Consider the following 17,460-nt stretch of genomic DNA (forward strand, 5'->3'; position numbering starts at 1 on the left):
CCTGTTTCCCGCCCCCCCCCCCCCCACAAACTAATAAAAATGTAAAAGAAACATGAATGACCCCTTGCGATGGGCACAGATACAGCACACACATACAGCTAACAGCTTTGAGACATGGTCGTTTCCATCTGAGCTGCATTCAGACTCAGAATGACAGCTGGTGATAATGCACGTAGGCAGCAGCATTCCCCCCGCACCCCTCCACACACAAGATAATGACAATAAGACGAAAATTGTGGCACAGTTCGGACATTCAAGAAAACCACTGAAAAAAATTACGTGTCACATCACGTGAAATCTCAGCAAATCCAATGAGACTTCAGCTCATCTACTGTAAACATCCATGTATTAATTCCAGCAATAACCGTGTGTAAGAAAAGCGCCACGCCATTACATGTTTGTAAGACGTCTTCAAACTGTGAAATGTTTTTTTTTCTTTTTTTTACAATTTTGAGAAAATGTTACTTTTGACTGTACAGATTTAGGCGTGCGGATGAATTTTTTGACATTATTTCCTATGGGGGATAATATGTTCGGAAATTGGAGATTTCACTGCGTATGATACTAGTATATCATAAATGTAATAATAGTGATCTAATACTACAATATTTTTCTGGGCTTACATTTTAATCAGAGAGGGTGAATGAAGATGATGCAGAGGGATCACCACAGTGGTTTCAAATGCGTAGGTATGCTGAAACACACACGCGCGCACACACACGCATTTTATACATGTGTGTATGTATATATATTATACAGTACATGTATGTATGAAAAAGTAAAATGAATTGAAAATGATAAACCATGATGTATAGTAGTCAATATGTATTTTTTGTAAATATTACACTAATATTTAAAATACTGTTTATGTGAAAATGGACCTTAAAAAGAAAAAAAAAAAAGAAAATGATTCACCAAGACAAAAATAAACAAATAAATAAATAAAACCTTCATAGCAACATGCAGAGTAAAGCACAACACTGTACATTCAATGCAGGAAATGGCTTTTTCTCAATGTCCATTGTAAATAAATAAAAACGAGTGAGGGACGAGGCACTTTTTGTAGACGCACACGACAGTGGGCGAGGGGTGAAAGGGGAGCTTGATATCCTCGTACGACGTGTGTAAAGCTGCAGATGAAGTCAATAAAAAGTCATGGCACTGCTCTATTGCACTGTTGACGTCAAAGAATTCATAGAAAAGTCATTCATTTTGGCACTAAGTCTACTTGAATAGTCCCTCATATTGAGTTAAATATGGGATGAGATCTACAGGTTAGGACTCCAGTTCCTTATTTTTTTTGGGGGGGACATTGGATTACAATAGTTATGCAAACGCAATCATAAAACAGATATACTTGTCTCCTCTCAAAATATTTACAAAGTCCACAATTCGTTTTTGGGTCAATTTTTTTTTTTAGTTCTTTTGACATACTTAGTACTTACGGCTGACTGTAAAAAAGTCGAATATAACACTTGAACAATGAGGATTTCAGGGGTCGGGGTTAGGCTTCATGTTTAGGTAAGGTAAGGTTTCTATTGGGATTTATACGTTCGGTTAGGTTTTGGCATTTTGTTAGGGTTGGAGTAAGAGTTGGGGTCAGGGTCACAAGCAAGGCAAAGGTTGTTGTTTTTTTTAACTTTGGACTTCTATGGCACTTTGATAGTCATGGTACTGTACACATTTTTGACCATCAGAATCAATTAAATTAGATTAAAATGTAAAAAAAAAAAAAAAAGAGGGCAGGGGGTAGAGTAAACTATTAGAATGCCTCCTTTGATTGATTTGAATTAAAACCCAAGTGCACCATTGAGAGGAACTGAAAATGAAAAGTACTCATGAGCCAGGGGGCCACTTTGGTCTCTTCCGCCTGGTGTGGATTCATTCAAGACGGCTGGCTGGCGGCGGCGGCGGCTGATGGCGAGGTCACGTGATCACACGCTCAGGTAGGCAGGCTGATGTTGGCGCTCTCCGCCAGCGGGCTGGACATGCGGATCTGAGAGCTGCTCTTGCTCAGGATGGAAAGCTGCGTCCCGCCGTTCACACCGCTGCTGGCCAGCGACGGGTGCCTCTGCTGCTTCAGGTCCACAGCAAAGTATCGGTTCACCGTCCAGCTGCGCCATTTCCTCTTGATCTCGGACTGCACCTTCAGGGAGAAACTTCACAACGTCATTTTTACATGTACTTTAGGTATCGACTCATCTTTTAGCAACGTCAAATGTTCATCCGTCCATCCATTCGTTTGTTTTCAACACCGTTGATCCCATTCGGTGTGAAGAGTGTATGATTCTTGACTCCCAGCATATTTTGACAAGCATATGTTTTATTGAAAGGACATAAAGGCAGGTAGCACAGCTTACCTCCCCGTTGAGGAAGCAGTAAAGGACGGCGACCACAAAGCCCTGCATGGGGGAGAACAAAAAAGTTGAGGATCAGGTTGTTTTTTTTTTCAAACAAAAAATACGACTGACCCAGTTTGACTGATGTCATGACATGTGTCGTCTTATCGTTTTAAATGCTGCGTTTACCTGGAAGGAGCCGAGGCCCAGCTCGAAGACTAGCCGCTCCCTCTTGCTGACGTCCTCGGGGGAGAAGGCAAAGACGGTGTAGTGAATTCCAAACAGCGGGATGAGCAGGAGGGTGGAACGCGCAAGACGTCTGCGACACACACACACACACACACACACACACACACACACACACACACACACACACACACACACACACACAGGATCAGTATATTTAAAAACGTATCTCGGTGCCACTTAGTGCACTTGTACAACTACAATTAACGAACACGGGATTTCATTATCAGTAATATGAGGCAGTGTGTGTGTGTGTGTGTGTGTGTGTGTGTGTGTGTGTGTGTGTGTGTGTGTGTGTGTGTGTGTGTGTGTGGTCACGTTGAAGCTGTTGGACAACATAAAAATGCAACAAATAATGCAAACAGGACATGATGGCAGACACACAAAAGACAATACAGGATGACACAAACACCCACATTGAAAGCAGTTCTTAAAAACCGGTCGGAATCCATTCCCAAAAAAATTAAATAAATAAAATTTAAAAATTGCAGGAATTTGTCAGGAAATGACTTGCTTTTGGATTGTCTGAATAAGTCATAAAATTTAAAAAATAATAATTAATTGTTGTAAAAACAAGTACATTATAATTCGGTCAAAAATGATTCATCCACCTTTTTGTTTTAACAAAAAGACAAGCTTGTAAAATAGATAAATTAATGTAAATACATAAAAGCATCCTTTATCTGATGCATTAATGGATGCATGAATAAATGTTATGGAATTAATTGAATGTTAAAAAATGACTGGTACAAATATATATATATATATATATATATATATATATATATATATTTTTTTTCATTTTATAGAAATTATAACACCCTGCCTACTGCCCGAAGATGGCTGCGAGGGGCTCCAGGCACGTCCGCGACCCTCATGAGGATAATTTTGAAATCCCATTAAAAATGATATTAACATAAATTGGTAAATAACTTCATTTTATGAAAATAAAGTATGACTCCCTACTCCATTCTCGTGAGCACACATCTGCGTGTTTGCCGTTGTTTCAGCTGCTCTTTAACTCGCAGGTCAGGATTTGCTTTTTAACGTGGGGCGAGACCGAAAGGTTGCAGTCTAAGTGTCATTTAAATGCCAAGCGATCCCAGGTAAAAGAAGCACAATGTCATGGCTAAGGCGACCCACACGACGTGAGCGTGTATGTAATAAATTCGACGAGGCCCCTTGGGTTCTGTAAAGTATATCATGCAGACACACGCACACACGCTGCGACAAAACACACACTTACAGTGTGATGGCGGACAACTCTGACATCCTGCACGAATGCTGAACAGCCTGTGAGGGCTCACTGAAGCATTTCTGAGCACAGCTGCTACACAGCACAAAGACAACACAACAGCACAACAAAGACAACGTCTTTAAGGACACGCTCGTGATCACGCAGACACATACACACGCTCTGTGCATTTTATTTGCAGAAAGATACTTTGTGCAAACTCCTGCACGTACGGACCGCGCATTTCCCTGAACAGACGTATGAAAAAAATGCTGTTTTACAGATGGACAAAATGTGCGTACATGTAAAATACAGCTATTTCATTTTTGATAATACATTTTTCAATGCATGTATAAAAGAATAAAAGATCCACTATCCTAGCCCAAGAATAATGAGGTTTCAATCAAACAACAAAATAACCACCATCTTTTTTTTTTTGTGCTCTCTTGCATAAAAATGATAAATCAAGGTGGGCACAAAACTGCTGCACAAGAAACCAACATTAAATGCATGAACTCAGTTCGTACATGTGGCAGTTTCAGACCCGGTGGTAGCGCAACTAAGACATGTCTGACATCTAGTGGTGATTGGTGGTATTGTAACTTAAAACTATAGTTGACTCCTGCATATTCACAGTTCGGCACCTGCTGATTCAGGCCGCCAGTTTCCCATCTCTGAACGAGACTGTATGCGTGTTTTGTTTGTCAGATTTTTCATTATTTTCTTTTAATTTTCTTTTTTTTTTTTAATCTTACATTTATTTTTATTTTTTTTAAGTCTGACTTTAACACACTTATGAAAACAAAAGAAAAAGGAGTTAAACTGATATGCGGTACTATGTTTTGTTTTTTGTTCTCCCACAATGTAAAACACCTGAAAAAAAACATTTTGAGAAAGGAAGTAAAAATAAACAACACAGATATTGTGGTTGCACAAATGTGCACACCCTCTTATAAGTGGGGATGTGGCCATGTTCCAAATGAGCCAATCACATTTCAACTGATGTCATTTGAAGTGGCTCTGATTAACAGCAAATAAAGTTTAATTGTTCAACAAGGCGCTGAATTATGCTTGTCAATTCATGTCATGCAAAGCACGATGGCCTCATGTTTAGTGCCTCAAATTTTGGAGGCTTCCTCTCACATTCCAAAGACATGCATGCTGGGCTCATTGAAGACTCGAAATTGTGTGCATGAATGCTTCTTTGTCTACATTTGGTCTGCAAAAAATTGTGTGTGTGTTTTTTTTTCTTTATGTCTGTGTAGATTCAGTCATTGAATCAAGGTTACTGGACTCTTTGTTTATTGATTTTGTTGTGTTTTTTGTTTCTGTTTTTTTAATCCTGAAAATGTCCAAAGTATGAAATCGGCAACTATGCTATTTGCCTAAAACTGTATCCCCTTTGATGGTGGTAAATTCACCCGAAGCTTTTACTTACAGGTAAATGCTGGATTCATTGCCTCCGATGTCAGGGGACTGCAGCTTCTGCACCAGGATGATGATGATTCCCACAAAGAGAACAAAATTGATCTAAAAAGAGCCAAAAAAAAAAAAAAGACAGCAAATACGTCTTGTTATTACGTGACGTCTCCAGGCGGACCTGACAAGGTGAGGGCGTGTGGAACATGAGGAGCTTCCTTCATACCATAATGGAGGCCACTACAGGTCCTTTGATAACCCACCAGAGAGCAGTGTGTTCATTTGTATCCCAGCATCTAGAGGAAGAAGAGGACGAAATAGTCTACAATTTTACACGCACATTCCGAAAGCCGACAGAGTCGTTGGGTAAGTGTAAGTATGCCATTTGCACAAAGTGATGAACGACCACTATTTATTATGTATGGTAGACAAAATGCAGGATCAAGAGCTTACCCGGTGTCGTGAAAATGGAGCCTCAGCACGGCCCAGACGGTCACACAAATGGTGGGGGTTCCTATTGAAACAAAACAGACATTACAGTCAAAATAAGATGAAATTAAAATAATAATAAGCCCTTGTTTATGACATATTGATAACTTGCAGTGACAACCCCTTAATGGGACACACTAACCCTTTTAGTATTATGTATTATACATTATGTAGTGGCTCCACCTAGTGCGAATGTTGACAAATTACGATTAAAACAGAGAAGAGAAAAAAAAGTCAATTTTTTGTGAAAATTGAATGAGGAGATCTGAAGTACTGTTATAAATACGACTTCACTCTAATAAAACCTGCTTTCTCTGGATTAAAAAAACGTCTTGGAATAAATGTTGCATGTTTTTTTTTTTACTTTTTAATACATATAAATATAAATATGTAAATCACATCCAGTGATGAATATAAAATCATCTGATATCACAATTGCTGTTTAAAATATGTGTTTGCTAAATAGAGTTACAGAACGTTTGAACGAAAAAGGAATCTTAATTCAAAGAAAGATATGAAAAGATTTACCCCATCCGACGATGGTGTACCAGTAGAAATATCGTCTCTCGGGGAAAAATGTCTCCACCAGCAGAGTGAAGAGGTAGAGACCTTCGATGAAAAGCCAGAAGTAGTTGGACATGACGCAGTAGTGGAAGAAAACCATCACCGCTTTGCACGCCACCTGCAGAAGCACACATAAACAACAGTAAAGATTCCAATCCACCTGCTTTGCTTAAAAAAAATAAAAATGAAAAAAAACGGCCGAAATATATTCTGAAATTCTGCGACAAGTAATCTAAAATATGCACAGTAGAAACTTGTAGTTAAATTACTGTCGAATATCTTGAGTGGCAGCTTGTATGTAACATGAGGTTCTTGCTTAAAATAACATTTAAAAAGAAAATAAACCGCTTTTAAAAATGTCGTATTTGAAAGAAGTAATGTTTATTTTGAATTTAATACAGCAACAAACATTTATTTTGGTAGCTTTAAGTCAAACTGAACACAAGGTGCCACACGTTAAAATAATTTCATGTCTGCCAGCTATTTCGCAAAAAAAAAGGTGTTGAAAATGATTAAAAAAAACTCGAAACATAAATAAGAAAAGTATCATTATACTGGCGCTTCATGACTGTTAATTACCTGCTAATTATAAAACACAACAATGTAACGGGCTGTTGTCAGATAACCATTGTGGCTATGTTAATTTGAGGCGAACAGCAATATGGCCATTAGCATCGCCAATTAGCTCCATTCATCGTGGTTGCTTAGAGCGGGCGATGTATTGCTGCCGGACAAAAGATCTTGTTTTGCATTGGTAATGAGAATAATTGTTCGTTTTTTAATTAGATAAGATGACAAGTAAGAGACGTTCAAGGCATTGAATCTGATACTTGTTTGTCGTGATTGTGTTTTTATTTATAACCAGCAGGTGGCAGTGGAGGGCTTTATGCCCCTACTGCACGTCTCAATTCGCCATGGATTGAGGGACTGTCGCGATGTCAAGCCTTCGTCGAGTTATTCTTCATCTTGCTCTTGATTTTGACTCCCAAGTGTTGAATGCTCCAGACGTTCTTTCTGATTCATGGCCCTTAGTTTCTCAATTGTTGTATGATAACCTTTTTTTTTCAACCCTTTCTGAGTGCACGTTTCAAGAGTCCTATTCTGTTCCAGAACTGTTACATTGTTATATTGATTTCATGCACTGCATGTCCAAATGTTGGGACTTTTTGTGGACGGATTAAAAAAAAAAATACATACATGAATATTATTCATTAATGCATTTATAAAATGTAATCTAATAAATAAATGTATAATACAGATATAATATAGAAATGACTATACATACTATGCATATAAAAAAACAATTGGTTCCAAAATTATGCACTACATATATATATATTGTGTGTGTGTGTGTGTGTTAAAAAATTCTGTATATGCTTTACAGTATGTATCTTTTAAATACAAAAATATACCAAATATAAATCTATATATAACCAATATAGTATATGACAAAAATGAATAATTACATAACAGATAAAGAATATAAAAAATTACATGATTGGACAGCAACAATAACATCATAAAAGTAAATTATTATTATTATAAATAAAAATAAAATCAGATAAAAATAGAATGACCATGTATTTAATAACAGAAATACATGACAATGTAAATAACACACATGCAAAACATCATACATACACACACACACACACACACACACACACACACACACACACACACACACACACAAAAACTAACATAATAGGTATCCAAAATACAGTATTCATGTTTGAGTAGAGACAGGCTCAAAGAAGACTTCAGGGTGCAAATCGTAATCTGACTGACCGTATGCACAAAGCAGTGGTCGCTGTCCTCCTGCGCATACAGCACGCCGTCCTTGATGAAGACCGAGATGGCTCTCAGCATGAACGACACGAACAGGTTCATGTGGATGAAGTTTCTGGTGCAGTGGAGTTTCCTAAATGGGAAGGAGATACATCCCCAAAATAATGGATCTGTCCCTATTTCTATTTATTTATATAAGTATAACTTATGTATCTTTGATCATCTATCTATACCAGTGATGCATCGTGACAGGTAGACCAATTGGAAAAGAAAGGCCCTTCCGTTAGATGCAATAAACCTGTGCAAAAAAAAAAAAAAAAAAAAAATCCAAATCGCTCGGGCCTTAATCTTGTCATTTCTCATGCTCACCTGAACCTGCAGAGGATGACCATGGCAGTGGTGAGAGACACCAGGGATGTGCTGTAGCCAACCGTGTACAAGGCCTTGACTGAGGCATAGTACATGTCCTAAAAGAGGACATAGAGTGTGTGACATTGACATGAGCATGTGCAAGTGAGTATGAGAAGCTCACCGGTTTAGTGGCGTTGTCGTAGAAGAGGCACACGTCCAGGTAGTGAGGGTACGGTTCGGACCAGCCGTCCTCCGTGCAGTTGCGACTCACCCGCCCCATCTCTGCATGGAAAGCATTCACATGAGAAGAAAATCCCTCCTGGGGATTGGAAGTCTCGTGAAAAGTCTTTTGGCTCACCGTCCTCCGGGCCCATCAGGTCGTGGAAAAACTCGGGGCAGTTGACCACCACCACCTCGCCCACGTCGGCCGCCTGCCAGCAGGTCAGGTTGTCCCACATCCAAGGGCACGCTGTGGGAGCGAATACTGTATGTGTGAGGCTAGTGAATGTGACACGCATGCAGCGATGGGAAAGTGAATGTAGCCAGGTTCCCAAGGCTGGAAAAGTTAGCGCATCAATGTGTTTATGCCCATCATTTATTGTAAATACTGCAAGGTGGAGTTAGTTCCGACAAAGAGTCGTGAATGGAGTGGGCGAGGCTAATGAGCGTTACTGCCCATATTTGGCAAAAGAAGCCATGTTTTGTTGTGGCTTGTGTTTTGAAATGTGAAAAAGTTTAGCACCGAGTTTCAGGCTATTTCTTGGGGGCACAAGCATGTTTTCTTTAGTCATTTCTGTCATTTCAGACCGGTCTAAAATTCCCCCCCAAAAAAATGCTTCGATAATTTACATTTCCGGTTAATTGTCATTATTTTGGATGAAGTAAATTTAGCCCTGCCTCACGAAAATCAGTTTCAGTTCATTAACCCTTTCAGGGACAGTGGTTACTACAGAGGACAGCTTACCAAGTTATCAGGTTACAGGGTGCACGAAAGAATTAATTTGTCCCAAGGCATTTCCTGACAATAAATACTTTGTTTTCATTGCCTTTCTTCTTATTCTTCTCCTTCCACCTCCTTCACCTTCAGCACCTCCCAGCATTTCTTCCCTCCAGATGTTCGCCATCGTTCATGCTCCAGCGGTTTTATAGTGATGCAGAGGCGTGTGCAAGTGCGCATATGCAAGTGCGCATATGCAAGCGCGCGTGCGTGTGTGTGTGTGTGTGTGTGTGTGTGTGTGTGTGTGTGTGTGTGTGTGTGTGTGTGTGTGTGTGTGTGTGTGTGTGTGTGAGTGTTGACTTGCATGCATTTCTCTCATGACAGTTTCATCCAACACGGCGTATGTAGCGTGGACGTGCGCAAGTGTGTGTTTGTAGACCTTTCTCTTCTCCTTAATGTGTTTGGCTTGTGTGTGGTGAGCCGGACAGGAAGCCAATTACTTTGAAAGGGCAAATCTGAGTCAAATGAGGCACACGGGGTTGCTGGCGAAGCGCTGCATCATCACTGGCTACGCTGCAGGAAAGGTGCAATGTCCACTCGACACACTTACTGCAACCCAACCATATTTGAAGTAGAAGTCAATGATTTTTATGAACTAATATAGAGTAGAAAACACAACATGTTCTCACAAAGGTCTCATGTGTTCACATTAACCCTTTCATGCACCCTGTAACCTGATAACATGATAAGCTGTTGTCCACTGTAGTCACCACTGTCTCTGAGAAGGGTTCAACAACATTACAGGTGTGTTCAAAATGATGTCAAGTGAAATTAACGAAAACAAAAAGGATTATGATGGAGAAAAAAAGGAGTTATCATACATTCGGTTAATTTAGACCCAATAGTTCGATGCCTAAAAAGGCTGCAATAAAATAAACATAAAGGAAAAAAGAAGACTGCAAGAACTTTATAAAATATCCCAGATATTACAAAAAAAAAAGCAGATAGGTGGAGGCCTTTAGTTGAGATTTTTTTTTTTTAAATAATATCAAACAATCTTAATTTAGCGCCAATTAGTTAGCTGGCTCACCGGGCTGCACTAGGATTCAGTAAAAAAAAAAAAAAAAAAGAAAATTGTAAATTGTATTTTTGCAATAACTGCAGAGGAATGAAGTGTCCAAAAGCCGGAGGCCTTTATTTGCAATTTTTGAAAGAAGGGGTAGTCTTATCAATTGCCGCCTAACTGGTTAGGTGCCTAAAGTAAGCGTAAATATTCCAGTCATTGCAGATTTGGGGAGTGTTACTATTAGCATGGACAATAAATGAAAATAACAATCACATATGTTGTTATTTAGTGCCATACCATATTGTATGGTATTTGTTAACTGAGGGGGAGGAAACATTTATTGGATGTGAGGCATCTATTTTTCCAAAGGTTACAGCATACTGTGACAAACTTAAACATTCAAATACAAAATATTCTTTGAAAGTCACACATATGATTCGACTGCATAGTATTGGTAAGGGCAATATCATATTATGTAGTGCGGAAAAATGTTTTTTTAGCACAAGGGAACAAAGAGAATTGATTCGAGGTGTGGCATTTCTTATTTCAAGCTGATAACGCAGACTAACTCACCCATGTCCAAGTCGTCGTTGGGGTCGTGCATGTCCATCCGCTCCATGCATTTGTCATGCTCTCGCTGAATGATGCAGTGCTCCGATTCTGACGCCACCTGAACGAAATTACGCATAAACATCACATCAGGAAAACACGGCATCAACATATTCTAACACAAGGGAGGTAGGTAGATAGGAAATTGGATCAAAAGCTCAGCGAAGGCGTAGTGATGCCACTGATGAAATCATGTTGTGTCGCCGATACGCACCGAAGGTAAAATGGAGTGAGTGGCGCTGTCTATTCAGTAGTTTGCTTCTGGCAAAGGAAGTCAGAGTGTCACTTTGTCGATACTGTGATGTTTTTTGGTCGCCAGTGTCAAAGCTAACATAGCTTGCCATGTGTTTTTCGAAAGGTCTAAATAAATTCCGCGAATAACTAACACGTCTGCTAAAAGGGTTGGTAATTGTCTATGGATGACACAAGGTGGCGGCTAAAGACTATTTCTGTCAAAATTAAACACTTCAATTCGCTTAAAATTGTTTCCTTGAGACCAAGAAGCCACCAGATGGTGTAAAAGCAATAGCCAAATTTTTTGACCTGAGCATAAAAACAAGCAAATAGGTGACTATTTTTCAGGAAATAACGGAGGCTGGGTTACAAAAAAAATTTACGCTAAACGACATTCACTGTACACTTTATGACGTACCGTATTGGCGCGAATGTAAGACGGCCCTGATTATAAGACGACCCCCTCTTTTTCAAGACTCAAGTTTGAAAAAAGACTTTTTGAACACCAAATTAATTTTTATACAGAAAATAATTACAGTACATCTGAAACAAATGATTATAACAATATATTTGAGAGAAAAAGCATGTTATTTTGCCTCATTCAAATCTTAATATCTGAAGATTTAAATATGTAAACTAAAGTGCAATCACATTCGTAACTGTATGGCTTCTGGTTTTTGAAATGTAAATAATAAATCATAACTTCTCCTCAGCTGGCAGTTATCGTGGCTGATCTTTGACCCACTTTTCTCCAGATTGTCGCTACGTTTCTCCATTTTCTGTTATCTCTTCTATCATTTTCTTCTCTCTTCTTTCTTACCGCTATTTTTTATTTTTCTTCTTCGTGCTACCGCTATTTTTATTTTTATTCTTCGTGACAGGGGTTCGCTTTGGCCTGGGGAGTCAAGTTCAGCATTCGCTTCAATGGTATCTGGCGCCATCTAGCGTCGTGAATGGGTATAATGTTTAGACCCCGAATATAAGACGACCCCCACTTTTTCAGTCTTATTTCAATGCAAAAAACACCGTCTTATATTCGGGCCAATACGGTATTTTCCGCGACCGAAAGCAGTTTTTAAAACTAATTCTGTAAAACTAATTTATTAATGTTACACTTCCTAAAAAGAAAACATTCAAGCGGTTAAAGAAAAGAAGAAAAGATTCAAGAGGTTAATTCAAATATTTACTTTTTATTTCATCATTATAAATATACTGGGTTTGAGAGCCTTTCATTGACTTAAGTATTTTCAGTTAGCGATTTATTTTTCGTTTTATGGGGTTTCCTGGCTCAAAATGATTGCTGAAAAATATAGCAGGAGGGCGAATAATTAAAGACAATAAAGCGGGAGCGGGAGGCACTTTATACAATTCCAATGGGATCCTGTGCACTAGCACCGTTGACAAAACAAGCCGCAAGGCACCACAATAAAATATCAAACGTTAGCTAACTTGAAAATGTGATCTAAATTGAACATATGAAAATAGACATCCAAGAAAAGCGGTCTAATATTTTGCACCAGATTCCAAACTGGTGATACACCGTCATTTGGAAAAAAACAAGATTTTATGGCTCATTTCAACCGAACATCACATGGTAATCAGCGCAATCAGCTCGCTTTCCGCTCCAACCTGCCAAATGCAACAGAAAGCAAAAAGACTCAATTTAGACTCATGATGTGCCCTTTCTCCTTTCCAAAAGACTCAGACTCTCTCTCTCTTTCTCCAGGCATCACTCTGTATGAAGTGACGGCCGGAGCATGTCTTTTTGGCTGACTCATCACTTTTTTAATATGAATTAACCTCGGGCACCTCCCGGGCTCGGAGAGACTGAAAGTGACGGACTGTGAGAACACCAGTGCCTCCTTCTTTTTGTGATTAATGATTGCGCTTATCGATGCGCTGTTTTTCATAAACAAAACGACACGGGCTTCGCCTTCGAGGGAGTATAGATCCATTGTTGCTAGGCAGCAGCGCAGCAGAAGCATCCCCAGTTTATATATATATATATATAGACCTCCCGGGCTCGGAGAGACTGAAAGTGACGGACTGTGAGAACACCAGTGCCTCCTTCTTTTTGTGATTAATGATTGCGCTTATCGATGCGCTGTTTTTCATAAACAAAACGACACGGGCTTCGCCTTCGAGGGAGTATAGATCCATTGTTGCTAGGCAGCAGCGCAGCAGAAGCATCCCCAGTTTATATATATATATGAGAGAGAGAAAGAGAGAGAGAGAGAGAGAGAGAGAGAGAGAGAGAGAGAGAGAGCATGTGTATATGCATATATAGATAGATAGATAGATAAACAATTACATACGTATCAACCCAAAAAAAGGAACCACAACAAAATGGTGTTGCGGGGCCACATTAGCATATATTTTCTAAAGTTAACCACCTCCTAAAATAGACGCCCCAGTCTGAAAGATCACGGCAGCAGACCTCCAACGCTAGTTTCAAGGGTCAGTTAACATCGGGCCAGCACTCTGGCAGCCCAACATGTAGCACGGATAATAAAAGCGCCATTTGTCGTGGCCGTCCGCTGCCACACTGGCCCCTCACCTCAGCCGCTGCTGACCCGGGTGGTGGCAGCCGCGGCGGTTGACACATCGGGCCAATACGGTATTTTCCGCGACCGAAAGCAGTTTTTAAAACTAATTCTGTAAAACTAATTTATTAATGTTACACTTCCTAAAAAGAAAACATTCAAGCGGTTAAAGAAAAGAAGAAAAGATTCAAGAGGTTAATTCAAATATTTACTTTTTATTTCATCATTATAAATATACTGGGTTTGAGAGCCTTTCATTGACTTAAGTATTTTCAGTTAGCGATTTATTTTTCGTTTTATGGGGTTTCCTGGCTCAAAATGATTGCTGAAAAATATAGCAGGAGGGCGAATAATTAAAGACAATAAAGCGGGAGCGGGAGGCACTTTATACAATTCCAATGGGATCCTGTGCACTAGCACCGTTGACAAAACAAGCCGCAAGGCACCACAATAAAATATCAAACGTTAGCTAACTTGAAAATGTGATCTAAATTGAACATATGAAAATAGACATCCAAGAAAAGCGGTCTAATATTTTGCACCAGATTCCAAACTGGTGATACACCGTCATTAGGAAAAAAACAAGATTTTATGGCTCATTTCAACCGAACATCACATGGTAATCAGCGCAATCAGCTCGCTTTCCGCTCCAACCTGCCAAATGCAACAGAAAGCAAAAAGACTCAATTTAGACTCATGATGTGCCCTTTCTCCTTTCCAAAAGACTCAGACTCTCTCTCTCTTTCTCCAGGCATCACTCTGTATGAAGTGACGGCCGGAGCATGTCTTTTTGGCTGACTCATCACTTTTTTAATATGAATTAACCTCGGGCACCTCCCGGGCTCGGAGAGACTGACAGTGACGGACTGTGAGAACACCAGTGCCTCCTTCTTTTTGTGATTAATGATTGCGCTTATCGATGCGCTGTTTTTCATAAACAAAACGACACGGGCTTCGCCTTCGAGGGAGTATAGATCCATTGTTGCTAGGCAGCAGCGCAGCAGAAGCATCCCCAGTTTATATATATATATATAGAGAGAGAGAGAGAGAGAGAGAGAGAGAGAGAGAGAGAGAGAGAGAGAGAGAGCATGTGTATATGCATAGATAGATAGATAGATAGATAAACAATTACATACGTATCAACCCAAAAAAAGGAACCACAACAAAATGGTGTTGCGGGGCCACATTAGCATATATTTTCTAAAGTTAACCACCTCCTAAAATAGACGCCCCAGTCTGAAAGATCACGGCAGCAGACCTCCAACGCTAGTTTCAAGGGTCAGTTAACATCGGGCCAGCACTCTGGCAGCCCAACATGTAGCACGGATAATAAAAGCGCCATTTGTCGTGGCCGTCCGCTGCCACACTGGCCCCTCACCTCAGCCGCTGCTGACCCGGGTGGTGGCAGCCGCGGCGTTTGACACACGCTAGGTACATGACAACGGGAGGCCAAGGTTAGCCGGAGAGCATGGTGGATGCTGCGTGTAAAGATGTCAGCTTGAAGGACACTTGTGGAGTTCAAGGGGGGTTATGGTGGCAGGGTGAGACTGTGAATTAATTGCATACTGCTGATAAACATGAATTACTGGAAAAAAATATCATAATAATTCTGAATACATCGTATACATGAATTGCACGCAACTTAGCTTTCTATTTAAAAAACCCTATTTGGTTCCTTACGTGGAAGCTCGGGTGAGACACGTGTTTTTTTTTTTTTTTAATCAAACAAATCAGGAGACTGATGAATCATCATTTTTTTTCCTATTACTATAAACAAACATAGATCTATATTAACCCTTTCACGCGCCAATAATGATAACCTGTAACCCGATAACACGATAGACTGTCCACTGTAGTGACCGCTGTCCCTGAAAGGGTTAAATAAACCATAATTGGCTCCTTACTTGGAAAATAACATCACTTTTCCATCCATCCATCCATCCATTTTCTGATCCGCTTTATCCTCACAAGTGTCGCGGGGGGTGCTGCAGCCTATCCCAGCCGTCTTCAGGCAGTAGGCGGGGGACACCCTGAACTGGTTGCCAGCCAATCGCAGGGCACACAGACATTCACGCTCACCCTCAAACCCAAGGGACAATTTAGAGTGTTCAATCAGCCTGCCATGCATGTTTTTGGCATGTGGGAGGAAACCGGAGTACCCGGAGAAAACCCACACAGCCACGGGGAGAACATGCAAACTCCACACGGGAAGGCCAAAGACGGATTTGAACCTCGCACCGCTGCACTATGAGGCGGATGTGTCAGCCAGTCGACCACCGTGGCGCCCGAACTATGTTTAGTTTCATAAAATATGTAATTAAATGCATATGGGAAGACAGACCTCACAAGGGAGTCAAGTAGAGCCATGTTAATTTGCTGCGTGTGGCTTTTCGAATGCGTACACTGATGTTTCTCAGACTAATTTCTCAAATATCAAGGAACAAAGCACTAGACTGTATCACATTTGGTTCCTTGAATGGAAGCTCGCGCGCCTCCCTTTGCGGTTGTCGAAACGTGATTCTGAGCAAACCAATCAAGAAAACAATGAGAACGTTCTACGTTTTGCATTGAAAACAAACTCAGCTGTATATTTGAGGAACCATATTTGGCTCCACACACGGGGGCCCTGATTTCACCAAGCCTTTCAATGAATTAAAATAGCACGAATCAGGAAAAAAAAAATGAATTAAAGAGCTCAGTTGTTGCTCATTCACTGATTGCACTCAGTCATGGTGAGGAATGCAGGTTCCGTCTTGAAGTCGCACTTAAGTTACCCAATATGGTTTGACGCCCAACTGGGATGACCGATGACACACACACACACACACACACACACACACACACACACACACACACACACACACACACACACACGTGCACACAATCAGCGCCACGATACTCACCAGAGGCAAAAGGATGATCACAGTCAGGACCAAGTCTCTCATTGTCTCCATCGAAGGGCTTCTACCGAGTTTGCGTGTGTGTTCGTGTGTGTTGGCTACGATGCCCCGCTCTCTCTCACAGCATAGTTTAGCATCAAGGCCCCTGCAACAATAGCGCATCAAAGAGGACGTGAGAACTAATCGTGGCGAATTTGAACTGATTGTGTGCACCCCAAAATAGGACACGAAGAACATTAATTGTAACTCATCATTTAATCAACTGCATACCTGTTATTTTATAATATATATATATATATATATATATATATATATATATATATATAAATATAAATTTAAAATAACTTCGATACCTGGCCTTCCTGTGTGGAGTTTGCATGTTCTCTTCGTGCTTGCGTGGGTTTTTTCTGGGTGCTCCCGTTTCCTCCCACGTTTCAAAAACATGTTGGCAGGTTAATGGAACACTCAAAATTGTCCCCAAGTGTGAGTGTGATCACAAAAGCTTGTTCGTCTATGTGTGCCCTGCGATTGGCTGGCAACCGGTTCAGGGTGTCCTCCGCCGACTGCCCAAAGGCAGCTGGGAGAGGCTGAATCATGCCAGTGACCCTCATGAGGATAAGTGGATTGGAAAATGGATGTCTATCTATCTATCTATCTATCTATCTGGTACGCTTATCGTCACGGGGGTCGCAGGTCGAGCTGGAGCTTATCCCAGCCATTTTCGGGCAGTTGGCGGGGAAC

The 17,460-nt window shown here is 40.4% G+C and overlaps 1 protein-coding gene across 5 annotated transcripts in view; it reads right to left on the bottom strand.

Annotated features, from left to right (window-relative positions):
- Nucleotides 1–1,419: 1,419 nt before the first annotated feature.
- Nucleotides 1,420–17,460, bottom strand: part of LOC109524069 (pituitary adenylate cyclase-activating polypeptide type I receptor-like) — a 21,981-nt gene continuing 5,940 nt past the window's right edge. Inside the window, exons 3-16 of one of the 5 annotated variants that reach the window (XM_019883649.1) lie at nt 16,723–16,864; nt 11,007–11,103; nt 8,789–8,899; nt 8,612–8,712; nt 8,449–8,546; nt 8,080–8,212; nt 6,256–6,409; nt 5,692–5,752; nt 5,465–5,534; nt 5,258–5,349; nt 3,832–3,915; nt 2,529–2,658; nt 2,361–2,402; nt 1,420–2,159 (exon numbers count right to left, since the gene is read on the bottom strand). In XM_019883649.1, the coding sequence (XP_019739208.1) occupies nt 1,935–2,159; nt 2,361–2,402; nt 2,529–2,658; nt 3,832–3,915; nt 5,258–5,349; nt 5,465–5,534; nt 5,692–5,752; nt 6,256–6,409; nt 8,080–8,212; nt 8,449–8,546; nt 8,612–8,712; nt 8,789–8,899; nt 11,007–11,103; nt 16,723–16,864 (1,540 nt within the window). In that variant the 3' untranslated portion in view covers nt 1,420–1,934. Of the gene's footprint in view, nt 2,160–2,360; nt 2,403–2,528; nt 2,659–3,831; nt 3,916–5,257; nt 5,350–5,464; nt 5,535–5,691; nt 5,753–6,255; nt 6,410–8,079; nt 8,213–8,448; nt 8,547–8,611; nt 8,713–8,788; nt 8,900–11,006; nt 11,104–16,722; nt 16,866–17,460 lie in introns of all 5 variants that reach the window. The other 4 variants (XM_019883650.1, XM_019883653.1, XM_019883651.1 and 1 more) reach the window with 4 other exon arrangements.

The sequence above is a fragment of the Hippocampus comes genome, unplaced genomic scaffold, assembly GCF_001891065.2.
Source record: "Hippocampus comes isolate QL1 unplaced genomic scaffold, H_comes_QL1_v1.1 scaffold159, whole genome shotgun sequence".
NCBI classification, from domain to species: Eukaryota; Metazoa; Chordata; class Actinopteri; order Syngnathiformes; family Syngnathidae; genus Hippocampus; species Hippocampus comes.